This window comes from Drosophila persimilis, unplaced genomic scaffold (genome assembly GCF_003286085.1).
Source record: "Drosophila persimilis strain 14011-0111.01,24,50 unplaced genomic scaffold, DperRS2 tig00000191-arrow-pilon, whole genome shotgun sequence".
In the NCBI taxonomy this organism is placed as follows: Eukaryota; Metazoa; Arthropoda; class Insecta; order Diptera; family Drosophilidae; genus Drosophila; species Drosophila persimilis.
In genome coordinates this window covers 8,339,739-8,363,899 of record NW_020825298.1, presented here as the reverse complement: position 1 = coordinate 8,363,899, position 24,161 = coordinate 8,339,739, and the positions used below count along the sequence as shown (strand labels likewise).

Sequence of the window (24,161 nt, the reverse complement as noted above, 5' to 3'; positions counted from 1 at the left end):
AGGATAAAAGCCCTGCCAAATAAGCAAATTTTAATTAGTTAATTAAGATTCAATGGCTCAGAAATATTTGGGGGGCACGAACCGATTGCTTATTTAGCTGTGGGGCAATGTCCCGTGTGTGTCAGGGGGGAGGAGAAGGATGTGTGTGAAGGGGGTTGATGGATGGGGAAGGGGAAGGTGTATAATGAAGGCTTGGAGAATAAATCTACCCATAGCAGAAAGATTTGCAGATACTAGAGCTTAAATGAAACGAAAAGCAGGCCTAAAAAATGCATAAAAAATTAAATTCCTATCCGTTTGAGTAGTTTTCGTCCATTTTCACACTTTTCCTGCTCTAAAATTCTGCTCCAACAATCCGCAATCCCCTTGCTTCGCTTTTGCATGCCATTTAAACTGATTTAGTACAAAAAGCCGACTACCGAATATTGCGTATACGCGCTGTGAGCCGCTTAGCGTGAACAAAACTGTTGCATGCAAAACGGTTTTGTGTCGTAAAAACGGAAAAAAGCCAAGCAACTGCTGGGCAATCAGCCAGCAAAGCAACAAAGGAAAAGCAGGGGAGAGAGAGGCGCAAAAACCAAAGAGCAATGCAAATCCAAAATGGCGTCAACTACGAGAGGAGAACAACAACAACAACAAACGACAGAAACAATATCTGGGAACAACAATGTCAAATCCCTTTTTAAAAACTTTTATTGTGCAGTCGGGCGTAAACGAAAATGCCCCCAAAATAAATACGCATACAAATACGTAGGAGAAACACACACACAGATACAGATATACACACACACACACAATATGGCAGCGGGGAAAACTAATATGCTTTAATGGCTTAGGACTTTCAGGACTTTGTATGGCCCCCGCCCCCGCCCACGCCCCCTTACGACACAACACAACAGGACTTTCTGTGTGGCAGTAGGACAATGTTATCCTTTGGCTCGTCTGCTGTGCGCTGCCTCCATTTTGCGTAAACAAGCCAAATGGATAAAAAGCCATGACATATATGTAAGTCCTGAAGTCGTAACGATCTGGCACAAGTCCTCGCCGTCTATGGCCAGCCCTTAGCCTGCACTGAGAGAAAGCTATACATTTCCTTCGAAGAGCGGAGGGAAACCCCTCCTGTTTGTTGGCCAGTGTATCATCTCTTTCCTCCGCCATGGAATGCTGCATATGTTTGGCTGCCTAATGCGCAAAATATTGCGATGATCAATAACAATCGCCTGTCGCCTGCAGCCTCCATTCATCCTCCCTGCTAACCAACCACCCACCCCTCCTTGGCTGCCATTTACCATTTGTTGTTATCATGTTTGGCGTCATTATTGTTGTAATTTATTTACGCTTCGAACATTTTTCGCTTACGCCTTCGTTTGTGTTTTTTTTTTGCGCTGCCACTTTTATCATTATTGCCAGCCAGCCAGCGAAAGTTGCGACAAATGTGGCCACACACAGACAGGCCCCCCACACACACAGAGATACATCAGCCTCGTGGCTGAGTGTGGCAGACGTTGCCTGTGCGTTTGATCTTTCAATTATGGTTTATGCTTCATTGATAATTGCATGTCTAATGTGGCCAGAGAGACCGAAATCAAAGTCGCAGACGGGATATACGGGAGGCAGAGAGTAGACGAAGGACAAGTTGTTTGCTGTACAAACCGCAGAAGTTTCTTCAACTGTCTCTGTGACTGTTTACCTCTTGGCGTAACTTTAATACGCATAACGTTTTCCAACACTCCACGAGAGGAGTCCGTAGCGTCGACAGGCCAAACGATGGATGGCGGGCTTCCTGTTAACCTGGGAGAGAGTGAGGATGCCAGAAACAAATCAAAATCTATTCCTTTAAAAGTTTATTGTTTTAACATCTGCAAAGAATAAATATAAAAATATTTAGAAGCCTTAGAGCTTGGCTTTGGAAAGAAAATAAATCAGAAACTTAGTCACCTTTGATTTTAAAATCTATCTACTGATTTAACGAATATAATTATATTATCAAATCAAGTTGAAGCGTCGCTACGTGTGTGTCTAAAATCTCCAATCAAAATGGTTGGCTCAACATTGAAAAGGCTTGCGGAGGAGAACGACTCGGAGAATGCTGACCAGATGCAGGTGAAGAAGTTAAAAGTGCCTTCAAGTGAGGCAGCCACAAAGCGTGCGGTTCTGGTTGAACTGCAGGCCAACAAGGAGGCAGCCATCGGTCCAGAGCCAGGGGCCTCCATCGCAGACATCGATGCCAACGACAAGGAGAACCTCGAGCTGGTCTCGGAGTACGTCAACGATATCTACGACCATCTGTACCAGCTGGAGATCGAGCTGCCCATTCACAAGGATCACCTGGCCGGGCAGAAGGACATCACCCACAAGATGCGAGCCGTGCTAATCAACTGGATCAACGAGCTGCACCAGGAGTTCCATATGGTTGAGGAGACCTTCCAGCTGGCCGTGGCCATCATCGATCGCTATCTGCAGGCGGTCGCGAATACGAAGCGCAGCAATCTGCAGCTGGTGGGCGTGACGGCCTTCTTGATTGCCGCCAAGTACGAGGAGGAGCTGTCGCCGGCCATCAAAGACTTGGTCTACTTCACCGAAGACACCTACTCGGCCCGTGAGATCCGTCTGATGGAGCTGCAGATCTTCAAGACCATCGATTGCAATCTTTCGCGTCCGCTGCCAATTCACTTCCTGCGGCGCTACTCAAAGGCCGCTGGGACAAAGGTCGAGCAGCAGGCCATGGCCAACTATTTTGTGGAGCTGGCTGCGATGGACTACGGTTTGGCCAGCTATAAGCCCTCGGAGATTGCTGCAGCCTCGCTCTTTCTGTCGCTGCACCTGCTCAACGGCAACCCCCGGGCCGGCACTGGCCTCGACGACCAGCACTGGTCCCCAACGCTGGCCCACTACTCTCGCTACACGGCCACGCACTTGAGGCCCATCACTCGACAGATCGCCAGACTGGTGCGCGATGCACCGCAGGCCAAGCTGAAGGCCATCCACAACAAGTACCAGGGCAGCTGGTGCCAGAATGTCGCGCTCCGCACCGAGCTTAGCGGCCCCCTGATGGACTCCATTGTGGACCAGACCCTGAAGCAGTAGTACTCCAAATGTTTCGTTTATTCCTTGATTTTTGTGATTGTTAAATAATAATCATAGCATTTTGAGCTCCCTCTGCTGGAAGGACAAAGGCATGCGTCAGTTGATCCTGGGCTAGGTCCTGGTTCTCCCCCTAAGGGCTCTCTTCTAGAGTGAGCAAGGACACTGAGAGCTAGGTGTCAGGGAGTACATCTAATGGTAGATCGTATCGGAATTGTTCCTCAAAGTAGATACCAGTTTTGGGTGGTCGTTGAACGAAGCGAGTGGCCCTGGGGTTGCCTCCTAGAACCATATAAAAGAACCTATCTTATGGCCATGCGAAAGACTGTTTTTAAAGGTTCAATGCCTTCAGAATAATATTGACAGTAAACTCTTGGGGATCTTTATTATTTGGATTAAAATTACATTTTTTATAGAGCCTTTAAGTAGTTGCTTCTTCCATGTTCTTGGGCTTCTGGACTTAGGGCTTAAGCCAGCCCCAGATTACCTTTTCGCTATAACTTTCAGCCACAAATTATGCAAGTGAGTGAAGGCCAGCGACTTCTTTCACTCTTCTCTAGATAATAAATTAGCCACAGAGGGCCAACACAGTGTTGACCTTCTTTGAGAGCTGGCCAAGTGAATGCCAAAATAAGCAGCATGTGCTTTATCTCCCTCTCTCTCTGTCCCACACTGTTAACCCCTCGTGGACCTTACTTAACCCCCGACCATCGCCCCTGCCATCTGTCATGCATTAATTTGCGCAAATGACAAAAGCATGTTTGCTAATGGAAAACCTGTCTGTCAAATTTGCTTAAGTGAGTGGAATTTATTTTCACCTTTTGCTGGTTATTTTTTTTCTCTCCTTTCTCTCCCTCGCTCTCTCTCTCTATTTCTGGCTGTCTCTGTCTGCTGTCTGATGTCAAATGTGTTTCCTTGTTGGCTCGACATCGGGGTTAATAATGAGCAGACATAATTAGTGGGAAAGTGCAACAAAAGTCGGAGAGGATGTGGCAGGAAGAATTGCAGCTGCGCTGCAAGTGCGGAAAGGAGGGGAGGTGGGTGGCGGTGGGTGGCGGAAGGTGGCAACATTTGCTCGTTTATCATGCGATTGTTGAAGTCGTCTGCATTTGACACTTGCTGCAAGACAGCAACAATAAATTTAAAGCCAGACCGAAGTGAGAGCAACAAATTATCCACACGCACACACACACACACACGCACACACTGGCACTCTCCTGACACACACACAGGCACACACAATTAGTTGGGTTTTCCCTCTACAAAAAAAAACTTGAAATAAAAACTATGCTCTGGTGATTTATGTTCTACCCAAAAGTTCCACAAAGAAGCGAGTGAATAAGAGATGGGGAGAGTGGAAAATCCGAGCTGGAAAATCCGAAAACTACGCTATGCAAAACTTGGAAAACAACTGCCAGGCGCCCGACCCCAAAAGCCGCAGCAATAAAAATTGAGGGGGGGGGGGGGGGGGGGGGGGGGAGGCCGGGGAAAAGGAACCTGCCTATAAGGGAGCATTGTGTGTGCCACATGTGTCGCGATCGAAAGTGCCGTAAATTGGGTCAGGCCCGGGCCAAGGAAAAGCAAGGAGAAGCAAGGAAAAGCGTGGAAACCCGCACCCACACACAAGGCGAAACAAATCGCTGAAGCATACCAAATCATGAGGGTGAAACGTGCACACTCTCCTATCGTACGGGGATATAGAAGATGTATCTACTATTTGCCGCAGCGCCTTGTTAAATGTATTTATCAATTTGCAATTGCAAGTTCCGCGCTCGCCACACAAAAGAGGAATCACAGGAAATTACATTTTATTGGCATGCGGTGGAGAGCGGAAACTCTCTGAAGGTGGAAACACTTGCTTTTCAATAGATACGGTCGCCGTGCACTCCTTTTCCAGGCAGGCACTAAATAACTTGAGGCCACCGCTCCAGGGTTGCCTCTGAGTTTTCTTCGCGTCTTTGGAAAGTTGTACCTTTTTTTTTTGGAGGGGAAAAACTTCTTGCATCTTCTTGTGACCAGCTCTCCCTCTGTGTCCCCCTCTGTGTAAGCCACGAATTGCTTTCTGTAGCCATTGGCTGCAGTTTAAAGTTGAGCCAAGTCGTTGAAAAGTTGGCTTTGCGGCCAACGGCTGCCTGAAGGTTTCAAAATAAATGTGCTGTGAAAGTCAATCAAGTGTTGCAGCATCGATGCGAAGCCCCCCTGCCCCATCTGGAAAGTAGTTGCATTTACATCTTGATAGCAATTGATAGCAGAATCGATATATAGAGTGGTGCGGCATGGGATTTCCCATTAAATATTAATCAGGTTGAAAGTGGCCAAGCGAGAGGATGCTGAAAGACGGTAGGAGGACGGCATGGCGGCCACTAATTAGGTGGCGGTTGGGGGTGAAACTTCTTTGGAGGCCACACTTTTCCTTGGTTTATCTTCTTACACTGGGAAAACTGTAATACAAATATAATATTGGTAATATTTTCTTCTACTGAAATGGTCTTTTGCCGAGTGTATCTCCACTGGCCTGGCTAGCAACCGTTTCTTAAACTCATTTCCATGGTTTTTCCGCTTCACATTTATTTTTTCTTCCTTTCGGTTTTCTTATTCTTTAACCTTCCATCTTCCACTGTTTCGCTCGTCCATTTGTTGGCCTAAAAAAATAATTGCCTACTTTTCGGCGCCAACGAAACTTCATTTGAATGCCGCAGGGTTTCGCGCCTGCCTCCTGGGAATAAGTCTCGCTGGCCACCGCTGTGTCGACTCCACCCTCCCCGCCCCTCCCCTCCAAAGCGCCATCCAATTGCGACTGTAAAATTATACAAATTAATTTGGGAGCGACAATTGCGTCGAGTCTCTTTTGAGTGGTTGTTGGTGGTGGCGGGGGGGGGGTTCCGATCTGTTCCGGTCGCCACATCCTGTTTGGCGCGGGGGGCGTGGCAGGACATTAATTATGCTCAAGTGTCCGCTGGGAGAGCGGCCAACACTTGTTCTATAATGACTTTTGTAAAACGGGGGCCGCCCACGAATTTGATTTGATTTTTGAGCTTTAAAAAAAGCGAAAGGATTTCGGGGCTGAATGAATGAGTGAAACCAAGTGACAGGCGACAGAGGACACACGACAGAGGCCCAGGATTTATTAGTCCAGCAGCTGCATGGCAATATATCAAAGATTTATGTCAGCATCATCATCCTCCGAAAGAGATGGCATAAACATCAGATACAAGAGGCGGAGAGACAAACTATAAACACGAAGAGAAAGTATATAAAAAAACACACACACACACAAAAGAGCAATGCGAAAAAACAACTGGCAAATGTTTTCCACCAAATGTACAGGAAAAACACAAATGAAAAGCAGCAAACAAAAAAAGGAAAACACGAACAGAACAGAACAGAAATTGGTGAGCGTAAAAATGAAATTGAGCAGCAGGCCCATCCTTGTATCTGTCTCTGTCTCTGTATCTGTATCTATTTGTGAGTGTGCGTGCAAATGGGAAGCAAATTGTGAAACCTTATCACTGGAAAGTGGCACATCAAACGAGGAGTAGAGTGGAGTGTGTTAAGCAGAGCCGAAGTGGATAAACCCAAAGGCAAGTCTTGGAACATGCAAATGTGCGCCGATGGAAAAGCAACTAAGAAAAGCAATAAGACGTTTGTACTGTGACACTGTCGTATCTTTTACCAGGAAATCTCACTTAAAGTCAGTAATACATCTTTCAAGATGTTTGAATATCAAATATTATTATAGATGTATATTTATGGGCTGTTTCTAAGGGTTCATCAACCTCCTTCTCGATTGGGAGTTGTATCAGGCTACGTTTACATATGATTGGCCATCAGAAGCTTAATAATTCCATCCCGAATGGCATTGAAGGACAACCAGTGGAAGCAGACCCTAACGCCTGGCTGAAGATTGGATCTTCTCTTCTCCTCGTGGATTCTACCTGCAAACTTGATGCCAACTGCCACTTGATGTTGCAGTAATTGTATCGACTCTTGAAAGATGCATTCATTGCATGTCAACGTCCAATTAAAATGACTCTTAAATGTCTTTTCCCAATAATCCTACTCCATGCAAGAGTGCCTGCTAGCTTCTATTCTCCAGATCAATGATGAATCCGTCTTAAAGGACCAAATTTCGTTGGTGATGCTGCATAAATTCGAACTGTTTTATTTTTAAAGCCTTTCAAGCACTATCTATAGTGACACCTGCTGAAAGAATACCCCAAGTCTTAATAGATTTGAGTTCGATATGATTTTTATGGTCGAATCGCTCATAACCTAGAGGAACCTGAATTGTTTATTGTTGGGCCTGTGTCGGTTGCCATTCCTGTCTATGAACATCCTGCCAGCGGCCCCAAAGACCTGCTATTACTACCGGTTTAAAGGCCTTCCTCCAGTGGACTGTCTTTTCTCCCTCGTTGTCTTTAATCTTTTTCTAGTGCAAGTATTTTGTCTGCCTTTTTTTTATTTCTTAAATATTCTTCTTAAATATTTCTTCTTTACTTTTTTTATTGATTTATTTTATATATTTTTCTCTTGTTTTTTGTTTTCTCTTTCATTAATTCCTTTATTTCATGCCTCATTTTCACACATTTCGTTGGGAATTCGTCTGCTTCGGCTTTCTTTTATCTTCCACCGACACTCTGTCTCTGTTCCCCCTCTCCCATTTGCCCCCCCCGCGCACTTGTATTTATTTGTTCTCAATTACTCTCACATCTTGAGACCGCCAGCAGTTTAAAGCTTAACAACATTTTTCCACCCACTTGCCTTCTGGAAATAATACAAATATATATATACATAAAAAATAAAAACAAATATAAAATAACGAATAACGAATAAAAAGCGAAAATTTTTCTCCCGGCTTTTATTTCAATTTCTCTTTCTTTCTCTTTGGCCCATTTCTGTGTGCGATTCGTTATTGTTGTTTTACGCTCTCGCAATGCCGCAATTTTAGATATTTTTCTCCTCTGCCAAAAGGGAACGCAGTAAAAAAAAAAAGAAAATAGAAATTGTGGCCAGCAAAAAGTTGAAGTTTATTTATTCTGTTCTGTGGAGAGAGAGACCACCTGCACTTTTTCTTTCACGTGCCAACGACCACGAGCCACTTGCCAGAAGGGAGAAAGGAGAAAGCAGCAGAGACCGGAGACCAGGCCGGGAATGGCATGGAATGCCTGGACTTTCATTACATGGCCAAAAAGCGCAGAAAAGTTTTCAGTTTTCAGCCTGTGGGCTGCAGGTATTTACATTTAAATGCTGCTTGCGGCTCGCCAGTGCGCCTATTGTTATGCAATGAAAGTTTTTGTACGCGCATTGTTCACCACCAGAGGGAAAACACCCCGCCTCCACCCCCCTTGAACCACAATCTCGGTCTCGGTCTCGGTTTCTCAATAACAATTTCGAAAAAAGCCCCACCAGAGCCTCCAGGCACAGACAATTTTCATAAATTTATATCCCACACCCCCTCCCCCGTCAGCCCCCCTCCCCCCCGTTTGTATCTCTATCTTTTGTCCTGTGGTCGCTCGCATGTGTCTATCTCAGGCCCATTCTTCAGGCGACCTTCAACGTCAACGTTTTTATTATGTTATTGACTTCTAACCACATTTTCACACCAAATAAATATGAAGCCAAAGGGGGCCTTTGCCTTGCCTCGACTCGTCCTTGACGGCAGAGGACACACTGAACCGAAAGAACAAAAATGCTGGACAGAGAGAGCGAGAGAGAGAGAGAGTGGTGGAAAAGCGTTTAGAAAACCCAGTGAACCATAATTTGTTGTCGCTCTCGTGCTATAGTTTTCTGCACCATCAAGATTTCCAATCCAATATGAGCTCGAAGCAGACTAAAGATAAATAGTACATATATAAGGCGGTACACTGGGCGAAAGCGGGGTGGGATCTAATAGGAAATATCTAAATCGAATAGTGGTTTTGCTCAGTGTACTTAATATGCATATAGTATATGCAGGACATCTCCTATATATTTTCTGTACTACCATCGCATAAATATAAATTTAATACATATTTTTTTTTTTTTTTGCGGCTGTCTGGTGGAACGCACAAAAAGTGTTTGCCTTTCGGGCACGGGCACTCCCCCCAAGCATTTTTGGTGCCTTTTTAGGAGTCTTTCTTCTCGTTTTTGTTGTTGTTTTTCTTTTATTTTTTGTGTGTGTGTTGCTTGCAAAGTGAAATTTATTAGAAACGCAAAATCTGTTTGCAGATTGTGTATAAGATTTGATTATTTATGGTCAGTGTTGTTTGTTGTGGCCTGGCCAGGCCAAAACCAGAAGCCAGCATTGAAAATTGGCTAACAAAAAAGTGGGCAAAGGGAGTACCGAGAGCCGGAGTTCGGAAAAGATAGCCAGAACTGGCTTCACAGTTGATTTATGTAAATTTTCCATCGCCCCACCAGCAAAAAAATTTGTTGTGAAAAAAATATATGCACAAACTAAACAAATTGCCAACGGAATATCTTGAATCAAATTCCTGTGAAAATTCCATTATTAGCCAAAAGGCAATTCTCTCTCTTTCTTAAAGTTCCTAACTCGTTTAACCGAAATCCCTCTCGTACTCGCACTTTCCCCTGCTTCAGACAAAACTTTTGCATCCACTAAATTAAACTAGGAAAAATTCCCCAACAGCTCGGAGCACACACAGAAAAAACTCTTGAACACAAATTCAACTAATTAACTTAAGGCTCCTCCAAGAATATTCCCCAACCAGAGACCGGCACCCCAGACCCTATCCCTATCCCTCTGCACCACCACCATCATCAACAACAGGAAAGGCAAATAATTTTCAACAAATTTAACTAACGCCAAAAAAAAAAAACCAACAAAAAACTTTCTCTTGTTGTTGCTTTCAGGCTTAACCCGTAAGGAATCCGAGAGGGGGAGACTGGAACTAGAGCGTGAGGCTAAACTAAACAGGAGGTAAGTTGGATAAACAACTCGAATCGCAATTAACGCTCAAGGGGTAGCCACATGGCAGCTGCGGGGGGGTGGGGGGAGAGGAAACCAAGGCCTGGGAACCAGGACCTGGGAGAGTTTCATTCCAAATAGATGGGGGATTCTTTTTTCTTGCGTATTCTGGTATTTTTTTTTGTATGGCTCCATACCCTAGCGGAGGGTTAGAGGACTTTGGGGGGGTCTTTGATTGGGAGCTGGAGGGAAGGCGCTTTATCTTTGCAAAGATCCTTCCCTAAACCTTTGAAAATCATGTTTTTGAGAGTAAACGCTCCCCCAGCTATAGTTTCATAGCTTTTATGATCTCTTCCGGTGAATCCATATCCTCTGGACTCCATATCCCCTTTAGATCTCTAAGAGTATCAACCGTTTCGGCCTCTCTAGCCCGGCTGTTGCCTTGTTGTTTTATTCTCTCCAGTTATTTCCATAAAGACTCGAAGCCATTGCGGCTGCGAGGGAGAAAAAACTCTAGTAATGGAGATAGTCGTCCGTCCAGAGTGGGGCTTGTGGGATTTTCCGAATGGGGGGTTTTACGCGTAACCAAATCTACGACCACCATGAATAATGCACCGGACAATGTCCAGGTGGAGGCGACTGCAACTGTTGCTCCCCTTTGGCGCTGACAAACAGTCAATAAGTTTATTTTCCCAGTGAGGGCCAAAAGAAAACTTTAACCCAACGACCATTAAAGGGTTAAATAGGAGATTCTTTTTTTCGCCGAGTTTTCGTTTCGGCAAATATTGACCGAATTAACAGAAAAGCTGCAGCAGAAAAACTTTCACCGCAAACAAAGGCCACCAAATGGGTTGGGAGATAGTCCCTGCCGCCCTTGGAGGTCCTGCCAGTGGAGGTTACTTTGGTTTTGGCGGCAAGTGTGTCAACATGTCTTGGGAACTAAGCCGAACACTGGCGGTGAAGGCAAAAACTTGTGACTTTTCCCCAAAGCCACAGTTTTTATAGAGGAAAATTTAAGCAAAGATGAGATATTTCTTTAGTGGTTTTTTGTGCTGGAAATTCTATAATATTCTCTTCCAAAATACTTTCCATTGTTTCAACAAGAGATCAAACATTTCATTTGCTTTGGCCGAGATATTGGGCAAACAAAATATCTAAATAGTTGCCATTTCGGGCTACAAAACAAATTGTTACAAATCCAAAATATTTCAAAACAGCAGAACTGCAGCGAGGCACAAAAAAAAAAAAAGAAACTAAAACACAATTTATAGAAACTACATTCCGGGGGGAAGGGGGTCGGAAAGAGGGGGGTGGCAGGGAAGGCTGTTAAAAAATGCGGCCATGTTGAGTATTTGTATTTGTATTTGGAAATGCCGTGCACGTCCAGCCACAGGGGTACGTGTCTGGTCCATGGGAGGATTGAGGAGCTGCCAAACGAAATCCACCCCCTTTCAGGGATAGTTAGGAGGGGCCAGTAGGGTGGGGGGGGGGGGGGGGATGGCTTTGACGTTTGTCGGTCGAAATGCTAAAAGCAAAAAGTCATGCAACTAAATCCTAACGAAAACGCTTTTAAACTCTCAAAGAAAAAGAATAAAACGATTTGTGCCAAAAAGCAGTAGAAAATGTGAAAGTCAGCGGACGCCAGGGGGCAGGGCCGGAGGCTGGAGGGGTAGACTAATGCAAGTGGCTTGCTTAACAAAAATCCTAAATATGTGGTTCGGCCACAACGAATTTGGAGGACCCTACTTGAGGCTTTTAAATGGTGGAAAATCAATGGACAGCAAATCCTGTAAAAATGTACAACATTTTTCCTTTAAAAGATCTTCTTGAGTTTCGGTTTTTGGCCAAAAGTCTGCTATGGCCCATGTAGGGTATCAAAATGCTCAAAGAAAACGCAACCTCCGACAGCTGGGGAGACTGGGGCCCAGCCGCCTGTGCAAATAAGAACTTATATTGCGTTGAGTCAGCATTAAGTGCAGACTGGCATGCAACATTGCTACCATGCAACGCTCTCCCCCCTCCGCTCTCCGCCCCTTTTAGCCCCTGCGTAGTGCGGCCCGTTCAGCGCTGTCAATGACTGTCAACGGCAGACAAGCAGAAAAGCGAAACACGCCAAAGCCAGAGCCAGAGCCGGAGTCGGAGCCGGAGCCAGAGGCAGCACGTTGGTAGAAGGTTATCCAGAGGGAAACCCAGTCCCCGACTCGACTCTGAACTGGTGACATTTCAATTTTCACACACACACACGCTCTGCGGTTTTTCGAAAAATACTAAAAGGCCAACATACGTAAAGGAAAACCAAAGAAAATGAAAAGCAAATCGAAGGCCCCACCAATTGCGGGGGCAAGCCACAAAACGGAAATTAAAATCAAATAAAACTTAAAACTCACCCAAAAAAAACTAAAAAAAAAGAAAAGCAAAGACAGAGACTTTGAGAGAAACTTAAGACTTGAGAAAAGTGGAAATTAATACAATTTCCATTCAGACGCTCTCCATTTCAATGGCCAGCCAATAGATTCGACTGTCATCCAGTGGCATACCCATTGCCTCCGCAGAAATGCGGTCTAATTAGCCACTGAAATTACTCGGTTAGAAGCGACACCAAAGAGGCGTGCTCTGGAATTGATTTGGGAAAGGGAATGGGCGCAGTTCAAGGTTTCCTGACAAGGTCAACAGGCCCAGAGCCCAATCACCCTTGGCTGAGGCTTCTCTCATTAAGGCCCCAACTCCCGCTCTCTCCCACTCTCTCCCACGCTCTCCCACTCTCTCTTTCTTTCTCTGTTTTCTGTGTTAAAATTGCATGCAAATTTCATGGCTGGGAGGCTCATGCGAGCCTGAGCCCTGGGTAGGGCCTCTTTCTCTTTCAGAGTCTCTTCATCTGTTTCATTTGGCCGCCCCTCGTTGACATTGTAAATAAATGGGTGTGACCGAAAACTGTGTCAAGCTGCAAGTGCAACAACAATGAAACAAACGGGAAATGTGCAAAAATTTCTTTAAATTTTCAACAGAATTTCTCCTTGTGCAACTTTGCTCTCCTTTGCTCTTGTGTGCCGCATATGTTGCACATATGTATGGGTGTCGGGGTGTGTATATGTATGTATTTTTAATACATTTCATTGTTTATGGTGCCATGTGGGTCAAGCAATCGCCTCACAGAGGCCACAAGTTATTAAAGAGGCTTCTGGACAGCGACGGCGCTGAGTTATGGATTTTCTCTGGGCAAAGACAAAAGAAGGGAATGTTTTTCATGAGGAATTATTAAAGGAAGAAGCTGTGAAATATAGACTCCTGGAAGAGTGCTTTCCTTAGATAAAATCTACACCTACTGGGGCTTAACAAATGCAACAAAAATATGTCTATATCGTTGGAAATCCCTTCAACTAAAGTGTAATTTTTAATCCATATTCTTGCTTCCTTAATCCTAAATAAAACCATTAAATCTTTGGCTCCCAGGCTCCCCAAAGCCCACCCTTCTTACTTTTTTTTACACACCTTTTTGGGCCCTGGCTTAAATAAATCTTATAAAAGTAGAGCAAACATATTCATATATCAAGGTGTCACATTATTTTTATGCGACCAACAAAAACTGAATATAAAACAAAATGAAAAGCACAGAAAATGCTGAGAAAGAGACAGAGAGAGAGAGAGAGAGGGAGAGGGAGAGAGCGACTAGTGCAAGTGCAATATAAAAATCCCACAAGTGCATAAATTTTAAGCAGATTCCAGGGGTTATGATGCTGTGCATACTGCACCGTGCAACGTGCAACGTGCCACATAGATTTAATATGCAGTCTGCAGTTGGAGGCAATGAAACAGCTTGCAACGGTGCAACACGGTGCAAGTGCCACTGCAACTGTATCTGTTTGCAGAGATTTTTGGACACGCGGCAGCAGCCAAGTAACGGCTTCTCCCCCTCCCCCTCCCCCGTCCCCCTCCTCCCCCCTTAACTCTTTCCACTGTTTTTTGTGCCCTCGCAAGTTGAGATTTCTTGTGGCAGCAGAGAGAAAGGCGGCAGGAGACGTGGCTAGAGTGCTATCCGTGCTCTATGTGCAGCATAAAAAACCAAAAAGTGTCACCAGTACGACACCGAAGCTCCTGTTGATGCTCCTTCTAGGAGGAGGAGGAGGAGGAGCTTGGAGCTTGAGTAAATAAAATTTTTGAAGCGCTGCAGGTGTGCCGCCTGGAGCCTGGAGGTGTTGCGATACGGGGGCATGGCCTGGCCCAGGCTATTAGCCTGGTTCGCATGCCAACTGAAGTGGCAATAAGTGCCATGCATATTGTCGCCAGCAGCTGCCACCGAAGGAGCAGGGACCGGGCAGCAGGCAGTTGGGTAGTTGGGACAGGACTTGGCTTATTAGAATGACAGTTGTGGGTAGATCTGCTGTGTGGCAGGTGGACGAACAGGGGACTGACTTCAACCCTACCCCACCCCCGCCTTAAAGCAGAAAACTGTTTAATTCCTATTTCAAATATTGGTTTTCCCTCAAACCCTAAAGCAAATCCTTGTTAGCCTTTTGCCGCAGAAACTTTTCTTCAGCCAGGACTGTCAACGCGGTTACAAAAACAAAAACAACATTTATTTCAACTTTATATCAACCATGACTCCATGACTCCATGACTCCATGACCCCATGACTTCTTGAACTTTTTCTGCTTAAATGTATATATTTTTTTGTTGTTGAAAATTTCTAATGGATTTTCCTGTGGTTTAAGGAGGGGGTGGCTAGGGGTTAGGGTATCGGGGGACAGCCGGTTGATTGGCTGGTTACTGACTGCCGCTGCGGCTGAGGCTGCGGCTGCGGCTACGACGACGACTTGGCCCTGTGTGTGCACTTGACTTGAAGTGGTTTATCCATGTCAACGGCTGTGCCTGGCCTGGTCGCCGGGTCAGCGGTTCGCATGCAAATTCTGGCCGCGCTACAAAGTTCAACAATGGACGGCTGCTGGTGCCTCAACAAAAGAGAAAAAAGGTCAAGCAATTAGTGTCAGAGGCGATGTCTGACAGCCAGACATTTGTTGATGCTTCTTCAGCCTCAACAACGGACAGGACAGGGCAGGACAGAACAGGACAGGACAGGCCAGAGATAGTCCTTTGGCTGATAAGATAACAGATAAGGGTATTATAACACTGGCATTGCCTGTGACTTTGATTTGTGTTTGCGCCCCCAACACACACACACACACACACGCCAGCTGTGGCCCAGATATCACAGTGTGGGTGTGTGTGTGTGTGAACTCTGACCCATGACACTCCCAGAGATGGGATTTTCCAATCACTTAACTTTTGCACAGGCCTGCGGCTGTCTGGGTCTTTAAGATTGGATTAAATGGAATGCAAATAGCCCGCTCCTCACACACCCGCTCGTGGAATGTATTTACATGTGGCAGACAACCTGGTTTCATTTGTGACACCTTCGTGCCTTCTTTTCCTACGCTCCTCGCACGTGAAATTTAATTACGCATACGCTTAGTGATCCCCGGACATTTGAGTAACTTTTGCTGCACTCTCTCGCTGGCAGAATTGCACTATCCTAATGAGCAGGGCACCCCCCTACCCGCCCCTACACAAGAGGAGTGTGTACTCGCCCCAAAACAGACACCATTACAGGCGTCACAAAGTGTTTTGCCAGCTGTCTGTGGAGTTTCCTATTCCCTGCCACTCGCTCAACGCTCTCCAGCGAGGGTAGCTCTGGGGAATATCAGACTGGGCGGTAGAGAGTGGCTTGGAGAAGGAGAAACGACTTCGAGTACAATATATGACACGTTTTTAGGGATCTATCATCAAACAAAATGTCAAAATCGTACAAATTCCAATCCACTCCCTTGGTCGAGCATTCGAAGGCCTCCGTTTTCCTATGTGTATCTCTCGCTCACTCTCTCTATGTCTTTACGTATTCATTGCGTTCAAGTCTGTGGGTCTGTGTGCGCCTGTGTGTGTGTGTGTGAGGTTGTAGCCCCTTTTTTTAGGCTACATTTTATTTTCATTTTACTTTTGGCTCACGAAGCCACTATTTGTTGGAAGTGGTGGTGCTGCTGGTGCTGCCTGCAGTTAATGTAATATAACCATCATCAGAGGCTCTGCTTCTGGCTGCCTGGCTGCCTGGCTGCTCCTTGGGAGCTGCCTTTAATGGGCTCGGGCGCCGTAAGATATGCTACACTTTTGCGCCATCCGTGACTTGCACGAAAATGAAATGATTTGTATTCGCGCGAAAATAAATTATGTGCAAGTATTTTAAATACGTTCTACTGAGCACATTTTTTCCCGTGTTGCTTTTCTTCCTTCAAAATGAGCGCGCAATTTTTCACCAGCTCTCAAGGCAAGCCAGGAGCAGGAGTGGAGCGGAGGAGTGGAGGAGTGGGGGGCTGGCAGCAGTGACAGGCGATGGCCCCGTTGTCTATGGCTCCAACATAATGAAAATGTCGAAGTGAAAGTAGTAAAAATTTACATAATCTATGCGCAGGAAAATAAATGAGAAAAAATCACAAGATCCTCCACCCCCCCAACCCCCCAATCCCCCATCCACTTCTGTGTGAAGATAAACATTTGATTAAGCGTATTATATAAACGAGGGGAAGGGGGGAAGGGGCACAACGAACGGGCTAGAGCGAGAGAAAAGTTTATTAGATGTGAGAAATATTAACATGGAACAAAGTGTCCCTATCTATGCGAATGCTCTGTGTCTGTGTGTGTGTGTGTGTGTGTGCTCTCTTGGGAGTTCACGAGGAATACAACTATGCAAATCGACATGATGCTCTGAAAGGCAGTGAAATGGCAAAGTTGTTTGATGCTAAATTAAAATGCATTCTAAATGCAGCCACGACAATGGAAGTTGTCCCGAAGTCCGGCAGCACTCGGCAGCGCGACAGAGAGAGGGAAAGACAGTCGGAATAATACATAGAATTAAGCGGAGAATAATGGAGGACAATGCAAAAGGAGAGCGACTGCTACAGCGGGCTTCAAAATGCACTGAAAACAAAAAACAAAGTGGGAAAAATCTTACAAAAGGTGGAAGCACTCGATGCCCTTCTGGGAGACCTTTGAACTTTCCTTTAAATCTTGAAAAATAAACCATGAATGGTGTCACTACTTTCCGATGAGATCTCTGCTTTGTCTTACGATCTCTTTTTGTGAGGAAATGCTTTTCTTCGACAATGTGAAAGCCAAGATAAGCTCAATAAAAATGTCGCCTTGCCACTTGGCAAATACATTTACATATTGCCACATGTTTCTCCCCTGCCCCTGTGGGACACAAAAGGAAAAGTGCAACATCAGCGTAAAATGAAATGATAGCCAGACTCCGGACTACGGACTCCGACTACGGACTCCGAGTCCTTGCTTCTCTATATTCAAATGTGCAAAATATTCATTTATATATACTTGAGCTCTAGCCCGGGACTAGACCTGGAAAAGCGCCGAGAAAAACCAACGTGGCAAGCTCTTGAAAGGAAAATGCAAACGTCATCGACAGCAACAAAAGGTCGGTGGGTCGGTGGGTCGGTCGGAGGGTCGGTGGGTCGGTCGGTGGGGTCGCCCAAGTGAAGTGAACTCTTGTTGCCAGGTCCAGGCTCTCTCCTGATGCTTAAATTGGTTTAACCTTTCAACTGTCGCATGTTCACGGAAGGAGCCAAAAGGTAGAGACCGGAGCTGAGGCAGAGCCCAAAGATTTTGTTGGAATAAAATATATTTGGGCAAAGCAAGGCATTTAGTACACGGACTGGCTGTCTATCACCCAAAACAACATTTAATATTCCCTTTTCGGTGTAGCAGTTATTTAAAATTTATGCTGATGTCTTCTGGTCTCCTCTCCTGATATCAGAGAGAGAGAGAGACACGCATCCAGAGAAATTTAGAGAGAGAGAGCAACAGCAGCTCTCATGTGAGTGTGTGCTTATGTAAATGTATTTACTTGTCTGCCATTTTGACGCAGTCGCCTCGCCAGTCACAATCTGCTACATTTCCATAAATATTTTACAAAATTTACATAAAATGTTAAAGCTTCTTCCAGGCCAAGGCGCAGAAATGCCAAAAAGAACATTGCCACAAGATACAGATACAGAAACAGTTTGTGGGAGGAGTGGAGTCTGCCACAGCAACACACACGCACACACACAGAAGAAAAATTAATTCATGACGACAAAAGTCAATTTTGTAAATCCACAAAACATATGGTGACAGAGACAGAGAGACAGAGACAGAGACACAGAGACACACATTCTGTTTCTCGGAATCTCCATATATGAAATGATATAAATGTAATGCAAACGATGTGCGGATGTCTCTCTCTCTGTCGCTCCACCTGCCCTGCCCTGCTCCACAGAGAGCCAGCGATTCCCTTTCTAGCCATTGTGTGTGGCACGTGGCGACGAAATTCAGAGGCATTGGGCCGCATAAAATTGCATTAAAAGCTAATGAGCTTGAAATAAAAGACAATTTGCTTTTGAATTGAAAATGCCTTGCCTTGCCATTGCAAAAAAAAAACGAAAGCCATTAAAGGAAATTTTGTGGAAATTACCAGAAAACACCGAAAGGCAAAAGTGACAATTTCAGATATGGAAATTTATTTTCCCGGGAATCAATCGGCAAGGAGACATTAGAGAAACCCTACATTGTGGTTTACAAAAACCTCCCTCAATCTGTATCCTTATTTTGATGGAAATGAGACCCACAAAAGGGCAAAGGCAGGGGCACTCTTTCCCTTTTATTCAGCTTAAAAGTCGCGCCATCTGTGGAATGATAATGACAAAAGCCAATAGTCCATTGCAGGCCTTTCCCTGATATCCTTTACAGGGGCATAGGGTATATCCCCGTCGTTTCCTTTTCGGATTGTAGCACCTTCTACACTGGATGTGATCGTCCAAGATGGATCGCACCAGACGGCAGCCGAATTCCGGGGCCCAAATGCAACAGAAGGCGGGATCCACTTCTGCCGTTCGAGGGGAAGATCAATGAGGATCAATGTGTGGACTGCCCTGACTTACCCACGAGCCTGAGATCGTCTGGCACGCACACCAGATGCGTGGTATTTATCCGTGCTAGACCTCTTTCCCTGCTTTTCCATGCGGCAATGTTTTTCGGAGCCGTGCGGCAACTGGTTCCCCGTCTGCGAACCGGACACAGGTCCCCGCAGTCCAGACATATCATATTATCGTACGGATTGTAGGCCGATGTGCCCATCAGTAAAGCAGATACGATGAAAATAAAGGAAATCTCCATGACTTTTGACAGATTTATTGACACCAATTCGAGCGAGAAATGTGTGTGGACTGCTTTGTTGAACAATCAGGTGTGGATGCCTAAATGTAGGGGTAGATAATACCCATCATGAGGATGGGGAGGAGGAGAGCACTGCACAGCTTTACATGGGCTGCCTTGCAGGGGCAAAGCTCGATCTCGGGCGAGTCCTGGGTCAGGGCCTTGCAGGAATCACAGGTTCTCTGGGTGCCACTGATCCGCTTGATCAATTGGCAGCCCAGCTGCGGCGACCAGGCACAGCAGAAATCGGGCTTCTCCTCTGAAAAGCGAAAGATTACTTAGCTAGCCCAACAATCAGCCTCCCCGACATAGCACCTCTTATGACCTCGTCCTTGGGTATGCACTTTTGCAGATGATGATAATGGTCCAAGGTCATGCGCGTCACGTTTGCCGGAGTAAAAGTCCTGAGGGCTCTTTGGCGATCAAGGGAGAGGCAGCTGCTTCCGGTCGATCGTACACCACAGTCCTCCTTGCAATCCACACATTCCAGATCGAGAAACGGATTGAAATCGGCTGCCAACGCCGAACCCAGCGAAATGGCCAAATAGACGAAAATAAGTGAAGACATCTTTGAATTTTTGGCTTGAATTATGTTGACATTTTTTGGTTTTAAGGTGGACGGAAATTTCAGGGCTGTATTGCCCTAAGTTTTGCTTAAAGCCAGTGGATAAACCAGTGGAAAGGCGACCAGCAAACACGAAAGTATGCATCCTTTAAGACTGATCGAAAGCCAGCTGTTCAAAGCGCCAATCGACCATTCATTCCAGCTATACCGACTGATCCGACTGTAATATGTTCCAGCAATCCATTAGATACGATCCTAAAACCCGACCTAATTACATCAGCTATGCATTCCCCTAAGCTGTGCTCCTCCACAGCCTCCTGGGAGGCTGTATCCCTTCCTTCCGTGCAGTTGGCTCGTAAGAACAATTTGCTGGTAAAAAATTTGCAACGATTGCAGTTAAATGAAGCAACAAAGTGTGCTCCAAGCCAGTGTGTGGTGTGGCGTAGAGTGGGCGTGGCATTGTGTTGAAGTGCTGTTCAGATTCCTAACCTCATCAATCGTTTACTTTATGGGCGAACGCTTGGCATTTATTGGAGCCTGGGCTTTCCCCAAGCCTTTTGTATATCCCATATCCCACCACCCCACCACCCTGCCACTATCATCCTTGCCGCATCATCCTGCCACGGCTCCTAGGAGTGCACGAGTGCGTAGGTGGGGGGGTGGCAAAATCTCATCAGCAGGGCTTCGGACCCGCCTCTGACGCTGCTCTTCCGTCTGTCGTTTGCATGAGGCTCGTCGGGCTCGTCGCCACCCCCAAATCTGGCCGTAGAAAGTAATCTTAATGGCTTTTTTGTTGCAGCAGCGGCAGGAGGAACTTGCAGAAGGACCTGCCAAGTGAGTTGCAGCCGAGACAGCAAAAAACCCACAGCAAAAACTGAGAACGAACCAGGGAATACTCTATGGCACCAAGAAAAGGCTCGTCCTTTGGGAAACTTTCTGTGGATCCCAACATATACTGGATTCCTAACACGATTATACTGCTCTGACGATCTAAATTTCGTCCCCTTTGTGCATCGCCAACTTCTGATCAAAGGAAGAATACCCCACTCAAAGAGAAAAAGAGGAGAAAAAAGGAGGCAGGCCATGAAAATTGCAAACTGCATTCAACGTTCCCGGGGGCCAAACGCATAAATTGTAACCCCAACCAGCCGCTGTGCATCGCCCAACCGCCACCCGCCCCCTGCCGCCTTGTGCCTCCTGTCGGGGCACATCTTAGAGAGCCTCCAACTCGTGTGGAGACTCGGTGCGGCGTCTGCGGATTTGAATAGCCAATTTGTTTGGCATTGTTTGCACAGATACCCGTACAGCCCGTACGTGGGGGCGGTGTAGGGTGCGGGGTGCGGGGGAATTTGCATTTCTAAGATAAAATGCAAATATTTCAATTTGTAACTTAAGCAAATTGCCTCAATGAGTGCAGCTGTCAGTCAAGCTCTTTCTCCCTCTCTCTCTTTCTCTGTGGCACCACATAGACTCTCTCTCTCCCTCTCTCTCTCTCTCTGTGTGTGTGGACTGCATCTCCATTCAGGCATAAGCCCTTTGCCCATAAAGAACCTTCAAAGTTGATTGGTTTCTGCAATTGACCGTAACACCAATATCCTTTATATATCCTACGAATACGAATACGATGTGTGTGTGTGTGTTTTTCAGGCAGCAAATTTATTCCCCAGTCCATGGCTGCTTTGGGAGACTTTACAAATTTATTTGAGATTTTATTTCTAGCCAATTTGCAAGCAGTTAATGATCCATTGGCTGTGTGTGTAAATACGAGTAGATTGAAGGGGAAATCAACTCAAGAATTTCAATTTTGATTTGGATTCCACTACCAGTGGAAACGTCTTTGAAGTCGATTAATAGATTGGGCAGAGGAACGATCCTTCCCACAGCTTCCTGGACTTCATTGCCTAAGCCCTGGTGTGGAACTTATTGCAGTTTAAGGGCAGTCCCTGGCTTGATTATGGAAGGGTCTGAAATGTCCCTGAGGAAAGGGGCCGAAGTCTGGGCTGGACATTGGCAGAAGAAGTGGGGAAGTCCCGGCAACTTCTCCAGAAGTAATTATCGGGATTGACAGTCTAGAGGCGTGTCCCGTGATGCCTCTATCATCTGCAAAGCACTAGACCCTGCTGAGTCTATATATATAGCTCTTCCGAGCGTTTCTTCCATCGACATGGTCATATAGACCGCGAGATTCTGCATTTTGCTCCACAATGTTGAGCCCTAGGAATCGCTACTCTCTCCCTTTCCGATAGGAGAAATCCTTAGATTAATATATTACAATCCAAGGCCCCCAATCCACTTGATTCACACAATCACTGTGGCTGTCTGTCTTGTTCCACTATTTTCGCCTGGCATCTTAATTGCAGTAACAACAAATTGCAACAAGTTCGAGTAAATACTGAGGATTGTAATGTTAAGTATTTGTTGACCAGACTTCAGTGTCGGCTGTCTGTTGTCGGTGCAACTGCAGCAAGAGCAGCAGAAGGACCAGAAGGACCACAAGGAGCAGAAGGAACAGAAGCCTAAGCAAACAAGCAATGCAGAAAGTTGGCGAACAAGGCTTGGTACGAGTAGACCTTGTTCTAGATGTTCAAATCGAAGTTCCAATGCCCTCATAAAAGGGGTATCTCCAGGCAGGCTACAGGCAGAGACTGCAGCACATTCAAGTCATTATAAGCTACAATTCTCTTCTATTTAGTACAGAATGGCTTCCCTCTCTCTCATGAACCATCTCCACATCTGCGATTGATCTTCTAGAGTATCCACTGCTTCGATCATGGGCAGATGGCCGCGTTTTCTCCTGCTGTTTGATGTTGCTATTGTTGGCAATAAAGTTTCTCCTCAAGCCCCCCCCCCCTCTATCTCTTACAGCTTCTGTCCAACTGTCTTATGGGCTTGTGTTCTTGTTACTCTTGTCTGTCTGTCAGTCAGTCAGAATGTCATTATTGTTGCTGTCGTTGCTGGTGATGTAGCCGCTGTTGGTTTTCTTGTACAAGCTTCGTGTTGTTTGAACAAAAACTAGGCGCGCACACCCATGGACATCCACATGGGGCACATGTCGAGCCCCTGAAGCCCGCCGAAGAAGCAGGCGGAATCTCTGTGGCTGCACATTCAAGTGGGCGGGGCCTGGGTTGGGCATGGCCCCCATCTGTTCTGACACTCTTGTTTGCTAACAATGCAATGTATGTCAAGGCGAAATATGTTCATTCAACTCGGCAAACAAACAAAAAAAAAACACACACACACACACAGTAGCAACAGCCACAAGCCCAAGCAAGTGGCACAGCAACGACGACGACGACAAGGAGCGAGGGGGCGAGGGAGCGAGGGAGCGAGGGGCGTGGAGCGAGGCAGAGCATCAATAATGGAATGCCTGGAAAAGCGGGACTTCCCCCCTGCCCCGGCACAGATGGGGTGCGTGTTCGTTGATTACGTAAATGCAATTGAAATGTACATACAAGTACGCGAGAGAGGCACTGGAATTGAAATTGAAAATTACAAATGGCTGAAGGCCTGACGGCCTGAAGCCTGAAGGACGTGGCCGTTGCGGCATCTACTTGCCCTGATTTTCAGCTGTAAAAGTCCCCAAAAAGATGACCTTGAGAGGGGCGGAAACCATCGAATGTGTGAGGGGGAAATAATACAATGGAAGTCTGCAGGAAGTGCGGGAATCGGGAAGGAATTGATGCCAATTTGGGATGAGGAAAAGACCTGGAAAAAGAGGCCTAGTGGAGTATTGTTTATAAGGATCGGACGTAGCTAGTGGGAGGCACGAATCTTTAGGCCTAGTGGAATATTCTTTATAAGGATTCCTGCCTCCTCCTTTTGTACGGTCGAACTTTAATGACAGTAGCAGCCCCCATCCCCATCATTCATGCAAGAAACATATTTTTAATTAGTTATTTGCCATTTTGCTCGCAATAAAAGTAGCAAGAAATATTACAAAACGGGTAGAGGGGGTGGAAAAGGGGTGGCAAAGGAGGGAAAAGGAATTGCACTTTTGCCTTTTGGAGTCTGTTCTAGCGGCAAAAATTGCATAACAACTGCCATTAAAAGGCAGACAAGCAAATTAAAATGCACACAAAACGGAAAAACAAACCAAGGAAAAGCTCAAAAAGAAAAGAAAACAGCAACAACAACAACAACAACAACAACAATGATGATGACGAGGCTGAAAGAAAGAGAAAAAAGTTATAAACTTTGTTTAAAAAACAATTACAAGCAGTGGGTGGTAATAGAACGCCAAAGGATGGATGGGTGGATGGGGGGGAGGGGCATAAAGAAAATATTAAAAAAATAAAATAAATAAAATATAAACTTTACAGTCAATAAAAAGCACCGAAAGGCGAAACGCTAAAAGAA

At 45.7% G+C, this 24,161-nt stretch overlaps 4 protein-coding genes across 4 annotated transcripts in view; 2 read left to right on the top strand and 2 right to left on the bottom strand.

Annotated features, from left to right (window-relative positions):
• Positions 1–24,161, top strand: part of LOC6589476 (protein naked cuticle) — a 131,952-nt gene that overhangs the window by 24,285 nt on the left and 83,506 nt on the right. The gene's annotated exons all lie outside the window — the stretch shown is intronic.
• On the top strand, positions 2,031–3,091 carry LOC6588946 (G2/mitotic-specific cyclin-B). Its single transcript, XM_026988432.1, has one exon. The coding sequence runs from the start codon at positions 2,038–2,040 to the stop codon at positions 3,085–3,087; it is 1,050 nt and encodes a 349-aa protein (XP_026844233.1). The 5' UTR covers positions 2,031–2,037; the 3' UTR covers positions 3,088–3,091.
• Positions 18,561–19,205, bottom strand: LOC113565679. The gene is made up of 2 exons (XM_026988433.1): positions 18,967–19,205; positions 18,561–18,911 (listed from the first exon to the last, which is right to left on the bottom strand). Exons 1-2 carry the CDS (start codon positions 19,199–19,201, stop codon positions 18,691–18,693), a joined length of 456 nt encoding a protein of 151 aa, XP_026844234.1. The 5' UTR covers positions 19,202–19,205; the 3' UTR covers positions 18,561–18,690.
• On the bottom strand, positions 19,210–19,808 carry LOC6589471. The gene is made up of 2 exons (XM_026988270.1): positions 19,556–19,808; positions 19,210–19,499 (listed from the first exon to the last, which is right to left on the bottom strand). The coding sequence occupies exons 1-2, from the start codon at positions 19,806–19,808 to the stop codon at positions 19,282–19,284; spliced, it is 471 nt and encodes a 156-aa protein (XP_026844071.1). The 3' UTR covers positions 19,210–19,281.